Source organism: Drosophila arizonae, chromosome 4 (genome assembly GCF_054131065.1).
Source record: "Drosophila arizonae isolate 15081-1271.41 chromosome 4, UAZ_ARI_1.0, whole genome shotgun sequence".
Classification (NCBI taxonomy): Eukaryota; Metazoa; Arthropoda; class Insecta; order Diptera; family Drosophilidae; genus Drosophila; species Drosophila arizonae.
Genome location: NC_142924.1, coordinates 7,336,460 through 7,352,250, shown reverse-complemented (window position 1 = coordinate 7,352,250; position 15,791 = coordinate 7,336,460). Strand labels below are relative to the sequence as shown.

Sequence of the window (15,791 nt, the reverse complement as noted above, 5' to 3'; positions counted from 1 at the left end):
GTTTATGACCAGTTGCCTGGCTGCCTGGCTGCCCGGCTGACTGCCGCGCTGGCTTCTTTGTGCCACATAATTGCTTATAACGTGACTCTAATGAGCTCTGCTCCAACTGCCCCCCAAAGACACCGAGCACTTGTCTAACTGACATTGAACTCGTGGCGGGTCTAAAAATGGTTGGGCAACACAACTTGGCCAAAGGGTTACAGCACTGCAAGGGAATGTGTTGAAAGAAATGAAGAACCAGGAAGCTTAGAGAGGAGATAGGAAATAGTAAGAGGCAGAAAAGACAGCTTAAATGCATATATATTATTTATTTAATTATTATTATTATTTTCTGTGCTTTCTTAGCCCAGTGAGCTTTATTAATAAATATTTCCATTAAAATTTTCTTCAATGCTCTCCTGTGCTTAGTCCAATTGAAAAGCTACAGCATAAAACTATCTTACAAATTAGTTTACGACATAAACTTTTAACAGATTTTCTCGGTTTCAATGATATCTTAATGAGCTTTCACAATGATTACTCTGGGCTATGTGTATGCTTTAATATTTTTATGCTAAACTACTTTTGGCTCTTTTATTTCCTGAACCCCAATCAAAACTACTTGAATTGCCATAAACAACTTTATGCATGAGTCATTGCCGGTGCTGAAATGGAAGCTAATTAAAGCTTAGCTACAATTAACTTGTTGGCTCTTGCTTAAGTACAACAAATATTCATAAACAATAAATCAAATTCCAAATTGGAATTCTATACAGAAAGCTTTAAATCTTTTTTATGGCCTTTATTACCAGTTCGAGTAGTTTTGGCCCGCTTATTAAAGCCAAACGCTTTGTAATTTTTGTATGCTAACGTATAATTTCATGAATATTTGCCACTAACTCTTGCCACTTGTTGACTCGGATAGCAAAACAAAAAACTGTAAAGGCGGCATTTAAAAAGCCACAAAATAAAGAGAAAGAGAGGGATAAGGCAACAAACTGCGCTTAATTGCAATAATTCATTGCGAAGCGAATGCGAAACACAAATTAAAACGAAAACCATAAAAAGCTAATAAAGTACTCTACGCAACAAAGAGAGAACAAGACAGAGGCAGAGAGAGATAGTGAGAGGGAAGCAGAGAGAGATAGAAGAACAAAAAATTAAATAAAGAGTTAAACAAACGTAAACAGCTGTTGGAGCTGAGAAATTCTTGAGAAATGCGATAGTAAAAAAAAAAAAAACATAAAAAAATTAAAAAAAAAAAACAAAAGCACGTCATTAAGTGTCGAGGGTTCTCAAAGCAGAAACAGGAAAAAACGAAAAAGAAAAGGGCAAGAAAAAGGAAAAAAGAGAGAAAAGGCAAAGGAAGTGCGCGCAAAACACGCAACAAAAAGCCAAGTTTAAAGCTAAAATGAAGGCAGGGCAAGCGGCCGAAAGAGGCAGCTGCCGTTGCGGTATTTAACGCTTTTAACCGAGAGCCATGGGGTAGTTTGATTATGTTACTAAATATGTGGAGGAAGTTGTGATTAACATTATATAAATTCAGTGTAAAGGAATTATTCTTCAAGTAGAACTGAACTTGTTCTTTCATGAATAGAGTGAAGAGCCTCATAGTTATCATAAAAAACAACTTTGCCAATTTCTGCTTTGTATATACTCTCTCTATCTCTCTCTCTCTCTCTTCTATCTCATAAGACTCTCTTGGCTGCTCAGAGTTTTGGCCATTGCCAAACATTTTCAGGCTTAGCTCACTGCACTACATCAAGGTATTCTTTTTTTGTAGGGTATTCTAGCTTCGCTCTTCACATTCTATCTGAATAACTTTTTAAAACACTTCTTCTTTATTTGCTGCTGCCAGGTTTCTGCTGGCTGTGGGCAGGTGTGTCAAAAGTGGTTTACAGGAGGTAACAGCAACAATAACAACAACAACTTGTTCTCATCATGCGAAAGTCAGAAGCAGCTCGATTTGCATTTCAGCATATTTCTTGGCTTCGGCATTTTTGCCAAACGAAATTGAAAATAAGTTTTCAATGGAGGAAGCTTTACTTTCACAGAGGCAGCGAGAGAGTGAAAGAGCGAGAAAGAGTGAAAGGAGGGAGACAGAAGGGCCAACACGCATATGGACAACAGCGGAACTTGCCTGGGCTAATTTGTAGGGCTTTGAAACGTGGCCAAAAAAAATTGTTAAGTGGCAAACGCTTTTTGAATATTTGGCCAACTTCCTTATGGGCAACGTGCAAAAATTTAATGAAATTAAATAAATTTTGATAGTTGTGGCGAGTAAACGTTGCTGTAAGTTGTTGTTGCTGTTGTTGTTGCAGTTGAATGTCGCATATTTAGTTACAAATGACGACAATTTCTGTTGGCCATATTAAATGGTAAATAATTTATGCAAATGTTGCAAGCAGCAGCAGCAGCAGCAGCACTGCTTGCAACACACAGACTGGTGGCACCCACAACCAAAAAGTTAACGGTACTTGTCAGTTAATGAAACCCGCCCGCTGGCTCAAGGAAACATTTTGGCTACGGCTCTTTGGTCTCCTCTTTGTCTGTTCGCCTTGACTTGGCCAAATGAACTTTCACTTTTTTTCTTCTTGTGTTGCATGTTGCAATATTACAGCTGGCTGGCTGGCTGGCTGCCTGCCTGCCTGCCTGGCTACCTGGCTACCTGGCTGGCTGGCTTACTCTTCTTCTGCTGCTGCTGCCTCTTCCTCTTCTTCTGGCAGCTCCTGATTGTGTGCCATCAATTATGTAAATTTTTGTTCATATTGCTTTTCTTGCTTTTGGCTAATAAGTTTACAACAAGCCAAACTAATTGACAGCTACTGTGTGTGACCACGCCCACAATTCGTCCATAGACAATAGATGTGGATTTGATAATAACAAACATAACATTCACATTGTTACATGTCACATTGTTACATGACAACAGGAAGTTTTTATCAGCAAATAGCTTTGCTTTGTTTCCCCATCTGATTCAACCAGGCAAGAGAAATATGTATTTAATAAAAATAATTTTGATGTCTTTTTTGCTGATAGCCAGTCAGATCTTTGTATCTTAATGCAACTCCTAAACTAAACAAATTGGCTAGCAAACAGTCTAAGAAACTCTTACATTTAGCTAGAAGCAAATCAAGCAATCTAGAAAAACAAATACCAACATTTTGTGACACTCTAATCTAGGAATAAGCATGCAAATAGTTTTAACAAATATTTGTTAGACTCAAAATCTCATTTAAGCATAATTCTAACAAATTCTAGTTAAATAAGTATAAGATTTAGCTTAAGTCTGAAAATTTATTTGATAAGCTATTTTATGACACTCTAAGGCTTATCTAAGGAATTTCTAGTACCTCAGCATGCTGTCCCTATTATATAATACGCAACATGAGACACACGTGTGTCTTGTCTCTGGTTTGATTTTCAAGTTCAATTTGATTTCCAGTTAAATTTCATTAGAATTCTTGTACTGGGCTTGTCTTATCTGCAATCAAATGTCTACAGAAATGGACAAGAGTTCAGATATAGACATAAATAACATACAAATAAAACAAACAATTTTCGATACTTATCGATTTCGCAAATAAAGACATAAAAAAAAAAACAACAGCCTAAAATAGGCTTAAAATATTCGCAGAAAACAGTAAAAAATCACATCTGGAAGAAGACGAGTTGCGCTTGAGCGATTAGCAAATATTTTTGAGGAAGATATGAACTTGAAATGAACCACATATATCAGGCAGAACAGAATGTATGTATAGAAAGAGAAGACAAGAGAATGACAGGGAGATAGAGAGGGTAAAGAAATATAACAATAACTGAAAGCCAGTTGAAAACGAGGCACATTCCAAGACAATTTGTCATGCTTGCAGCAGCAGCAGCAGCTAGAAGGTGCACAGAATGAGAGAGATAGAGAGAGAGAGAGATAGAAACAGAAAGGCAGGCAGTTCCAAGTTAAGCATATGCATTTTTACCTTACCAAAGGTGCAAACAAACAAACAAAGCAAATGATCAAATAATTAGAGAAGTCTAAGAAAAGGGACAGATTGAGAGACAGAGAGCGAGAGAAAAAGAGAGACACAGAGAAAGACAGACGCAGAGAGAGTCGTGGTTGGGGGAGTTGGGTTAACAATTTGTGACCACAAAAAGTTGTTTGACCTCTTGACTGACTGACTGAATGACGATTGAACGAATGCAGCACATAAAATTGTTAAGCGGCTGCATTTAAAAATAATTTCAGCTGCCAATAAAAGTGGATAACAACAACAGCAACAACAACAGCAACAACAGCTCGTCTAATAGGGCTCGAAACGAGTTTGTGCCGCACGGAGTGCTAGAAAATTGTGTCACGTTGTTGCTGCCACAGACGCAGTTGCAGCGCGCTATATAGATAGATCCCAAAGTCCCATATTCCCCCCACCAGCCCGACCGCCTCATGCCTCGGCATGCCAATGCATAATGTGCGTGTGCCCAGCTGGACTTGGACATTTGATTTATTATAGAGTGAGACAGACAGAGAGAGAGAGAGAGCGAGAAAGGGAGAGCTAACTGATTTCGTATGCGTGCTATGAGCCAAGAATTTCAAGAGAGCGCTGAAGAGGTAGAAGAAGCTTGGCTAAGCAGTTAAAACGGTTCACAGTTAATTATAGCAAATTGTCAAACGGAAACGATGAGTGCGACGTGTTGAAATGCCACTTCCTAGGCTTAAAGCTAATGTTAAGGCTATTGTCAAAGTAAGTGTCAAAGTGATAATTGCAAAGGCTGTGGGATTGGGGTCAGCAAGAACAGAACACTCGATATATACAATATAAAGGCAAACATAAGTAAATAGAAATATGCTAATGCTGCACAGATGCAGGATGCATAACAAAAGAGAGGGAGACAAACAGTGAGCGAGAGAGAGAGAGAGAGAGACAGGGATAGAGTTGAAGAGGGCGAAACTGCATTCACAATATGCATAAAACGGTAGCACTTAAGCATCACAATGGCTTTGTGGAGCATGTGGCACTCAAACAAAAAAATTGTATAAATTATGCAGCTTAAAGATGAAAGTGTTTCACGTATAGAAAAATCCATGAAAAATGGGCAGAAAGAAAAATAAAACCAAATTAGGTTAGAAGATATCAAATGTGAGATAGTGTAAATAATTCATTAGCAAGAATAGATTATAACAGTCAACAGAAATACATATGTGCCTAAAGAATTGGAGTCAAGATTGAAAATGGGTCTTAAGAGTTAACAGAAAACTGGAAAAAGAGATAAAAAATACAGGAAGGTTATGGTATATAAAAATAAAAACAAAAAACACGGTTAAGAGAACTAGTCAGAAATGTGTATTTAAAGACAAAAGGTAGTTCAATCAAATTTAGAGTAAATATTATAAGTTTATTTATCAAGTTCTTAGCTAGTTCCAGATTTTTCCTATAGAAAGATCTGGAACTATCTATGAACTAGTTCGTCTTACGTATAAGTTTCGTTTTATCATTTTATTTAGCTAATAAACGGAATAAACACATAAGACGAGCTTGTTCCATTTCGTAAACTGGTTCATGGAAAACAAATCTTGAATATTATATTATTAAATTTGTGGGGAATAACTGAATCTTCAATCGAATTTTATCACACACCACTAGCTTCATTCCTCTTCGAGGAAAAACTGATGCGATTTGTTAAAAACGATTCAATTTTAAAGAAAAAATCAGGCCACAGAGAAATGTTTTCGCACAGGTAGCCAAATCGTTAACCGCAATTTAATTTTGCACATCTGAACCGCAGATTTTGTATACCTTTGTATAAGTTTGTCTACCTTTACAATATCTGCATTAATGATACGCAAAATCAATTTGTGGTTTAATTTCGTATATATAATATCTTTTTATGACCCACACGATGGCTCCTTAAATGCAACATTCAAATTTTTTAATGCCCACTGCAAGTGTATAAATGCACTCAAAATATATTTACGAGCATTTCAGGAAAGCAAGAAAGAAAAAAATATGTGACGAAATATTTTTACCTGACAATTTTGATGGGCAAAGTCATATAAGAATAATAAAAGACACATCGTCTACCTGTTAAATATTTGGTCATTTTGATAGATCTGCCAGCTTGTTTTCTATGTGTTTCTAAATTTGTAAATCTATATCTATATATATAAACTTGATAGAAATAGATATATGTATGTATTTATAACAGCTCGTTATTTAGCCCAGTTCACAGGTCTCCGTCTTCGATCTTCCTGCTCTCGCTTGCAACTCATCTGCTCTTGGACATTTTGTGGTTATTTTTAATGCAGGCGACATGAATTCTTACAAAATATCACACACACACAACAACAAATTAGTGGAGCAAATGTGTGTGTGTGTGTGTTGTTGTTGACGGTGTGTGAGTGCGTGACTAATATTTTGATTGCATTGGGCCAAAAAACTTGGCCACGATGCAAGCGATTGTGCAATCAAAAAAGGCAACAACAATAAATGACAACAACAACAGCAATAACAACAATCTTAAGGCCCGCTAATCAACGTAATAATAAAGGCAAAGCAAAAATCGGTTTCACATTTATTTCACTTATTTGTTGTTTGTGTTTTGTGTTGTTTTGTTTTTGGCAGTGTTTGACAAAACTTTTGGGTAAATGACCTACATTTCCCCCATAAAACCCCCCTCCCCACCCTTATAATTTTCAATTTTTATGTGTGACAGTTTTCACATTTCTGAATTGGAATATTTGTAGAATGTTTTCCCCCTGTTATTTTTAGCAAATAGCTATTTTGTTTTGTTCTCTTTTTAGATAGTTTTCTATGACGAAATCGCAGCGCATTAATCATACGCAGTGTGAACACGGAAGAGAAGAGGAGGAGGAGATACGTAAAAAGTGTGGTAATTTATAGGAATATCAGAAACTGTTGGCTCAACACTCGACTGCAGCTGCAACTAAAAGCCAAATTTCGGAATTTCTTTATAATTTGCTGACCTAATGAGCCAGCTAATGCCTCGGCCAGCATCATTTTCTATATCATTTATAAATCTAATGCGTCTCTTTTCTCTGCTGCTTCTTCTTCTTCTTCTTCTTCTTCTTCTTTGAGCGTGTTTTCACTTTAAGCCATGATAAATTGCACATGTTTATTGTTGATTGTTGATTGCGGGTTGTTGCCAGCTTGAATGTTGGTCTTTCCATTTCGATTGCATCTTCAGTGAACAGAAGACAAGAAGTGAAAAGCTTGGAAATTTGTATATATATACCTTGTAGGATCATTGATGATGCGGGTATACTGATTTTTAGAAAATCTATGATGCAGTATATCGGTTAATCTATAAGTCTAATATCAATATTTTCTTTCGAGAGGATAAATATTTTGTAGATTTTATTATAGATATCAATATCCCAGAGTTATTACAGATTTTGGTCTTCAGCAATGCAACAGTTAAATAATATTATAGATAAATGATATTATCGATAAATATAGATATTCAGTTAAGATATTTCAACTCTAACTCAAATACAACTTACTCAAACAGTAACTCTCAAAATATGCATATTTAATGCTCTAGAGAGCATCTGCTAGTCCATCACTCCCCCTATAATCTCTTATCAAACAGCAGCATTGCATTTTCGGACATAAATCAAATGCTGACGACTCATAATATAAACGCACACACACACACATAATATATTTATTGAATTTTATGATAAATATTTAGAGACAGACCAGAGAGCTGGCCAGACTCGATCGCCGACTCGACCAGAGACTGCTGGAGCCAGACCTGATACGATGCGCCGTTCAGTCAGTTAAACCGTCCCGCTGGCCTGTCAATGGGCCGTGGTCAATGGTCAGGCGCCTAATGTGACGCGGCGTTAATTTTATGCAGATTTCATGCCCAGGCGTTCACAAATGTTGCAAAGCATTTGATAAATCGCCATGGCATTTGGGTATTTCTCGAACGTTTTTCATTTTTCTTGGAGGAGTGCGAAAAATGTGTTGCAATTTGTACGAGTTGCAAGTGGAGGTAGCTGCTGCTGGTGTTGCAGCAACTTGGCAACCTGACAGCTGCTACTTGATTAGAGACCGTTCACAAATTTATGGCCCAGCTACGTTGGCAAGGTCAAGTTGAGGTTGATTGATTTGAAATGCAATTTTATCGTTTACAAATTCGAAACGCATACGAACTTTGTGCACGTATTCAAATGGAGTTGATTGCGCCGAGGAGAGTCTTAAATTATATGGGAGCAGGAGATTGATGGGCTTTTGATTGATATGCTCGACTTCAGCACAAAGACTGTGACTGGAACGCTTCTCATACTGAATATATAACGGTAGATAATAACTGTTCGAAATGTATGCTTATGTATGGAGGTGTTTGTCCGAAATGACCCACTGATAATTATGGTTTATGATGCTGATTCATGATGATAATTGACGATAAGGTTTGATGTATAACACACAGCTCAAATTTCTAATCGTATTCCTAATCTAAAAAATGAAATATTATATGATAAGGGTTCTTGCAAGTAGTTCAATGAATTATTGGTAATGCAAGTCCATGCAGAGCGTGTTTCCTTATCTATAAGGTATATTATATGTAATGGGATATACCATTCATTTGGCTCTCTTCGCTCAGTGACCTCCCTTTAACACATTTTGACACCTCTCTTTGTCCCTTACAATATGCCCATCATCTTGACACCCAATACAAAGAAGTTAAAGCTCTCTGATTGATCTCGGCCTTATTCAACCTCACGATATTTCAATTTGCATGCTTATACAAAATTTCTTTCATTATGAAGCGTTTCACTCTATACTCGAATATCTTCCACTTTTTTTCCCCCGGTCTCAAGGTCGCAGCAATTTTGCAATGCGGATCAATAAACGCAATGCTCCATTATATTCGCATAATACTCGATACTCGATATTCGATACTCGATGATACTCAATGCATTGTAATAATTTTTATTGCTTTTTTGCGTAAAGCGGAGAAAAACCGCAAAATCGTTTTGAAATAGCTTCGTTGATTGGCCGAAACCAATTTCAGTTTTGTTTTCAGCTTTAAGGCAGATGAGTAAGGCCCGTGTTCCCAAGTTTTCGATATCTATCGATTTGGAGCCGAATGAACAACTTCGTTTGACTTAATTGTTTTTACGGTCACTTTTCTTGCCATAAACTTTTTTATTGACCGCACAATCATACTGCTTTGCGTTTTATGTTGTCTTTTCCACAGTTTCAAACTGCAACAACAACGTAGCATAATCAACTTTTATTACAAGTATTGAAGAAGGCATTTTTACAGGCGATAAAAATCACAGAAATTTGTTGAAGTTTACTGATAAGCCATGAAAGCCAACAAATGTCGAGTTATCACTTCATTAGCCAAAGCTAAGACGTTCTAAGAAAGAGAGGCTGAGCCCCTCAAATATCTGGGCTGGGTGCTAAGAAGTCTTGTTGATATATAATTAACAGCATTAGGAACTAGAAATCCAAGCAGCAGCCATAAATATTTTAGAAAGGCAAAAACAAGATGCTAAAACATTTGATGGATTCTATTTATGGGTTAATAAGATAAGCATAAAGTAGAAGTAAGAATTACCAAAATGAGGAGTATATTATAGGAATATGTAAATATTTGATATATATTGAATATAATATATGTATATGATACAAATATATATCACTATATCTATCTTTATAGTACATCTTTGACATGAACACATTAAATTTATCTATATATGTCACAAAACTCATTATATATAATTAGTAGAAATATCTTTTATCTACAATACAATTCTTGTACGTTCTTTTTCGATTTCCGATACTTAATGTCATTTTGGAAACTAGAATTTTGGCTTAGGGCAGCAGAGAGAATCAAGAACGATTCTTAACATTGACAAATTACAAGATACAAATATTCTAAGTAGTCGCCGCCGCCGCCCAGCGGGCACTTGACCCACATTTTGAAGAAGAAGAAGAAGCATAAGGTACGCAAATGAGCTCGAAAGCACAAGAAAAAATATATATGAATAATAGAGATGGAGCACCATATGAATAATCGTTAAGTACATATATAGAAATATATATATAAGCTATAAGTGGAAATGCTTAAGTTTTTTCAATGTTAAAGAACTAGAAAATTTCTTGAGACGATCTATGTCAAACGAAAGTAAGAAGAAAGAAGGAAAATGCAGTGGTGAAAAAATCAATAAACAGTAGAAAGACCTTCGTGCTAATAGGTTATTTATTTTCATTTCTATTTTCACTGTAGCGAATACCCGACATGGATATACCACATGGAAAGATATGGCCGATGATATGGCTCTGGTGCTTTAGTGGTGGCGTGCAACAAGCAACAACTGACCTCAATACCATTTAGCAGGGTGTTCAAGCTGTGAACGCAAGGCAGCAACTATTGCGAAGGGGCGTGGCATATATACAGCCACATACTAACACTTTCATTATTAGCACACATACTATATATGATATATAATGGCTTAATATATATACATTTGTGAAGAAAGAAATGCAAAAAGCAAATTACACGCTAATGCGCTTTTGCAAGCGCCTTCATTGTTGGCTAATGAGCCGAAAAAGAGAAAAACAAATTAAGTTTGGCTATTTCGCATAGATTAAACTTATGTAAGCCACAAACGATTTCCCACGCACAATTGAAAAGGGCCAAAAATCGGCTTACAAATTGAAAAGACAACAAAAAATATACACGAAAAAACAACAACAACTCTGCGAGCCATAAAGTTCGTCATTCAAGTTAATTTGACATGGGGTTCGAGAACCGGAGTTACGAGATTAGAACGCGTCTCACCTTGACTTTGTCTGTACAACAACAACAACAACAACAACAACAACAACAACTGTAGCCTAAGTAAGAAACTCAGTTGAAAGATAAGCGCAGCACAGATAACGTTCAAAACTAACCAAACAAACAAACAAACAGAAAAGAAAAAGAAGAGAAACGAAAATGTGCTTCAAATACAGTAGAGCGCAATAATAATGCACACTGCGAATTCTAGTTGCTTTGCACTCTGCCCCTCTCCCTCTCCCACTCTTACACTCGGCTTACCGTAGTTAGTGTAAGCCAAGTGCTCTTCACTGTTCCTTAGTTCAGTGCAACCCCGCTCTCCACCACACGCTTCTCTCTCTATCACTCTTGCGCTCTCTGTCCTTCTTTCACCTCGCCGCTCTTTGCACAATTAAAAAAATTGGATTAGCGCTGCTGAAGCACAGCAAAGCAAAAGAAAATAAAAATAAAATAAAAGTAAAAAGTAAAAAAAATAAAGAAGAGTTTGCTTTTGCCTTTGCGGCTGCAGCTAAAGCTGAAGTGTTTCGCCGTTGGCACGTCAGCTGCGCAGTCGGCGTCGCGACGAACGCCTGGGCAGAGATTACGCTGACAGATAATTAAAATTGTAACTACGTTTTGGGTGCAGTGCCTGCTAGAAGTATGTGCATGCGAAAGCCTGGCAAATCTTTGTTAAATGTCTTTCTTTTGAAAGATTTCCCATTTCAAAGCTTTATTTAACTGCCATGTCGCCTTCCCTCTCCCACTCAATAAATTTTCGTACTTTATGATTGTCGCCATAAAAGAAAAGACAGAAATTATGAGAGAAAGATTTCACTTGTCTCGATTGCCATCAAATTAGTTTTTGTTGCACTTACAGCTTTGCTCTGCACGCATACTAACTTAACGGACTGTTAAATTATTGCTGTCTCTCTCTACCACTCTCCTCGCTCGCCGTCTCTTTATAACTAAATAGAGGCACTTTTTTTAGTGGCACTCACTATGTACGTACTTAGCGCTGAAATGGGGTTTATGCCCTTGTGCCCCCGCCCCTTGCTTCACACTGTTTCGCCGTCGACTCTCTTCAGCAAATTCAGTTTGTTGTTTTATTTTGCTTGCCATTATAAATTCCACAGCTTTATTTGCATATTAAAGTAAATGCTGGAGCTCGTGTGTGCAGCTGGCAGAAGATTTGGCTTAAGAGAGCAGCGCCTGGATAGAATAGGGGGAAGAGAGCGGAAGTTCTCTGTGTAGCACAGTTGGTCATGTGCCTGATAATGCAATTATGTCTAGTTGAAAGTCAGTGGAATTCGGAACAGTGCTTGCTCTTGTTTAGGTACTTCGGTAATTTGCTGGCAAATACATACATCCATATCTAATTTACTCTTTGTAGGTTACGAGGCGACGCTTTTGCTGCAGTTCCCAGCTCTACTCAAGCCATTTAGGAGCTGCAAAACTTTCGCGTTGTCTAGCAAATTGCCAACACGTTAGAGTGGGAGAGAGAGAGAGCGAGATGCTAATAGAGGGCGGGGAGACGGTGCTCGATCGGACAGTTCCCCTAGGCAAACGGCAATTTCGTTAATGGGTGAAAATAAATAATATTTCTGTGCTCGTAATATGCCAAATCAACGTAAGATTTGCTTCCTTGTACGAGGCTCATAGCCAATGCTGTTGCTGATGGTGCTGCTTTTTTTTCTCTTCTTCTTCTTCATCTTCCAGTCACAACACGAAACGAAACAGCAGGAAACGCAGACAGAGTGGCCCATCCAAGTCTTATATCGAGATTTATTTGCACAATTCCGGTTTTGGGATTTTCGTTTGGGTTTTTTATTTCAATTTTTAACATTTGCTCTATGTCTCCTACGAAAGAACGAGCTCATCGCTAAGGAGCAAGCGAAACAGAGACAGCAAGCGAGAGGAAGAAAGAGAGAGACTTAGCTTGCAGGAGTGCTGCATATGATAACAAGGCGAAGCAGTTGACAAAGAGGAAGTGCAGACAAAACAACCAAATCGATGACAGCTGTTTGTTGTTGCATTGCCTCTTCTCCGCAGTTATTTCCCATTATTTTGTTGTTTTTGCTTTTCATGCAGAAACACTGACACTGAAACCTTAAGAGGCGCCCACATCGAGCCATCCATGAAGACTTTAAAGTTTTAAGCACTTCATTTAACTCGTTGTCCATTGACACTGACACAGTGACACGCAAAAAATCAATATTGAAAATAAATTGCAATTAAACAAATTCATTTGGCTGCTAATGTTGTCTATTTAACGCCATTTGACGAAATAAATATTTGTATATATTTCGATTTATTTTTCTTTTCGTTTTATTTTTTCTTCACGCAAATAATTACCAATTTGCTTAGCCACTAATGCAGTTTAAATACTTAATAAACGCTGTTGCCAATGGTAGCAACAACAATAAATATACACAAACAAACACACGCGTTAAGACGAACACACAGACGAGAGCGCGACGCGCGCAGCTGAGCGGCAGCTCGAATATCCGTTAGAGTGTTACACACGACTTCAACTCTCTCCGAAACACACGTCCACACATAAGCGCGTTCGGCTAGCAACTGAAAGCCACAAATATTGTCGTGCGGCTTGTGGGCCCCACGAAGCGCCAAAATCGTCAAAGCAACAATACACCACGGCGGCAAAGAAGAAGACGTCGGCGCAGCGACAAATGTGCAAGAGGCACAAGTGAGAAGCGAGCAAACGTAACGTAATGTAACGTAACGTAATGCGTAGCCACCTTGGCTAGCCAAAAGGTAGATGACGCCAGCGCTAACGTGATGTTAGGCTGCTTGAGGCAGGTTGGAACGCTGTGGTGAGTTTTGCAGGCTGTGTGTCTCTCAACGATGCGTGTTTAGTGGCCAGGTGAGTTTGCGTTCGCTGCACCTTCTGCAAGACTCTATTCTTGTTCTTTCTGTTGTTGTTATTGTTGTTGCTCTTTTTTAATTGAACGTGCATTGAGACTGCAGCTGATAGGCGAACCCGCACTCACATTCGCACTCGCACTGGCAGCTGAGCTATAAATAGCTGCGCCTCGGAGCTTTGGAGGCGCGTGTGCCACAATTTAGTTTTATCGTTGATTGAGCGTTAGCCTATCATTAGCTGGACATTTTGCTCTTTAAATTGTGTGCGCTTATGTGTGTGTGAGTGTGTGTGTATGAGAGTGAAGTGTTTGAATTGGCAATTGAGTTTAACATTACAAGGGTGGCTGCCTGCATGCTTATGGTGTGGATTAAGTGATGTGATTTTAGAAGAGAGCGGAGGGAAATGTTGAGAGGAATATGATATGCCATAAAGCGAAAGAAAAAAGAAGTAATGTGCATATGTATACGTGCATGTATGTTAAGCTTAATTGTTATAGACTCTTTAAAAGCCTTAATCAAATATTTATTTATTATTAACTGCAGAATTTGTATAAGAGAGCAAAGAAAAGTGAAGAGACAAAGCAGTAAATAATATGCATATGCATATGTATGCAGCTTAAATTTATATTTGACTGACTTAAGTGTATGACAAAAATTCAGTTTTCAGAAATTCCCTTGACGTCTTATCGGACAAATTTTTAAACAGTTGTTTACTCAAATGGGAAATATTTATCATAAATGAAGATATGCAATTGTACAAGTAAGTCTTTTTTCTCTTGCGTTGGGAAATAAATAAATAGCCTTGAGCCGCAGTACAGAAAGAAGTTCAGGCCGTGTGACTCATCTAGCTAGTGTGAGCGAGATAGACAACTACGACTGTTGATGTCATTGAAAGAGACAATTGCGTATTTACACACGAACTTTTGTTGTTTAGCTTTTGCAAATGGCAGCTGTGCGAGCTGAAACAAAATGTCTTTTATAATGTAATTTGGGTATTTGTTTTCACGCATCAATGCCAGCTATCTATTTTTATGGCCGAAATGATTTCACTGACTCAATCAGTGGAGAGGCGACGATTCTGTGAGTTGAATGCACTTTCAGTTTTATTCATTCTTTTTTTTTTTTATGGTCAAGACAATTGCGCAAGAGCGTAAACAAAATAAATATTTGCAATCATTATGAGTTTTTTTTTTCGTTTTCTTTTGTTTCGTGCCAAGGCAAAGTTAATGAAGTCGCCGACGAAGCCGACGCCGCCGCTGCCGGCGCTAACCTTTGTCGGCTTTACAGTTAAAGCTCAGCTCGCTGCTCTCTGCGCTCTGTGATTACATGCTAATTGCCTTCTGACCCATTTCGCCGAAAAAAAAGAGTTCGTAACTGGAGCAGAAGCAAGAATTCTGTAACCGAATTCGACTTCAACTTCCAGTTCGACTTCAAGTTCGAGCTGCTGCCTGCCCGCCCGCCTGCATGTAATTAAGATAACGTTTTCGACTCTTCCGCATTTCGTGTACTGCGCTTTGTGACTCACGGAGTGAGGGCCACACTTGAGACTTGGCAGCTCGTCGAAGATGCAGGAGATAAGGAATTGGGTGTGCCCTTTGGCATATCCCACTTACAGATCGCAGATCGCTTACGCTGTGTAACACATTCGCAAATGGTATGGCATAGCTCACCTGGCGTACCTGGCATACAGTTGGGTTCTTCGTCATATTTGAGAGATTTATAAATAAATTTAGAATATATACTTGACATTAGTCACAAAATGAAAACGGACGCTAGATGTGACAAAATATCGTTGTCTCAAATTCCTTGGCATAGCCAAGAGACTCCCGCCACTAGTTAGTGCATTGCTTTGGTAAATAAACACACGCGTGGGCGTCTCTGGCGACGCGCAGTCGATAACGTAACGAGCCGGGCAGGTTGCCAAAATCAAAATTGTTGCAATATGTTGAGGGTGTGTAAAAGAAAAAGATATGGGGAAAGGGAGAGAGGGGGAGATAGACATGCCTTACCCTGCGCTGCTGCGGTTGCTGCTTCTGCTGCTCGTAAAAGTTGCTGCTGCTGCTGCCGTTCCCTAGCCATTCCACATCGCTACAAGATCAAATGAGAGAGAGAGGGAACGTAATCAACCACATGTTGAACGAAATTCA

The 15,791-nt window shown here is 38.3% G+C and overlaps 1 protein-coding gene and 2 long non-coding RNA genes across 10 annotated transcripts in view; 1 reads left to right on the top strand and 2 right to left on the bottom strand.

Moving 5' to 3' along the window:
- Fhos (Formin homology 2 domain containing) overlaps positions 1-15,791 on the bottom strand; it is a 45,992-nt gene that overhangs the window by 19,256 nt on the left and 10,945 nt on the right. For 5 of the 8 annotated variants that reach the window (XR_001915817.2, XM_018006603.2, XM_018006602.2 and 2 more), the window contains exon 4: positions 15,654-15,732. Coding sequence is in view for 4 of the 8 variants with exons in the window: in XM_018006603.2 (XP_017862092.1) it covers positions 15,654-15,732 (79 nt within the window). In the remaining 4 variants the exon portion in view is untranslated. Of the gene's footprint in view, positions 1-13,116; positions 13,356-15,653; positions 15,733-15,791 lie in introns of those variants that run through there. The other 3 variants (XR_016270093.1, XM_089468998.1, XM_089468997.1) reach the window with 2 other exon arrangements.
- LOC149269056 (uncharacterized) lies at positions 1,206-15,643 on the bottom strand. Its single transcript, XR_016270094.1, has 2 exons — positions 15,315-15,643; positions 1,206-7,167 (listed from the first exon to the last, which is right to left on the bottom strand). It is a non-coding gene; the product is annotated as an uncharacterized LOC149269056 (long non-coding RNA).
- On the top strand, positions 11,921-13,067 carry LOC149269057 (uncharacterized). The gene is made up of 3 exons (XR_016270095.1): positions 11,921-12,097; positions 12,155-12,391; positions 12,481-13,067. It is a non-coding gene; the product is annotated as an uncharacterized LOC149269057 (long non-coding RNA).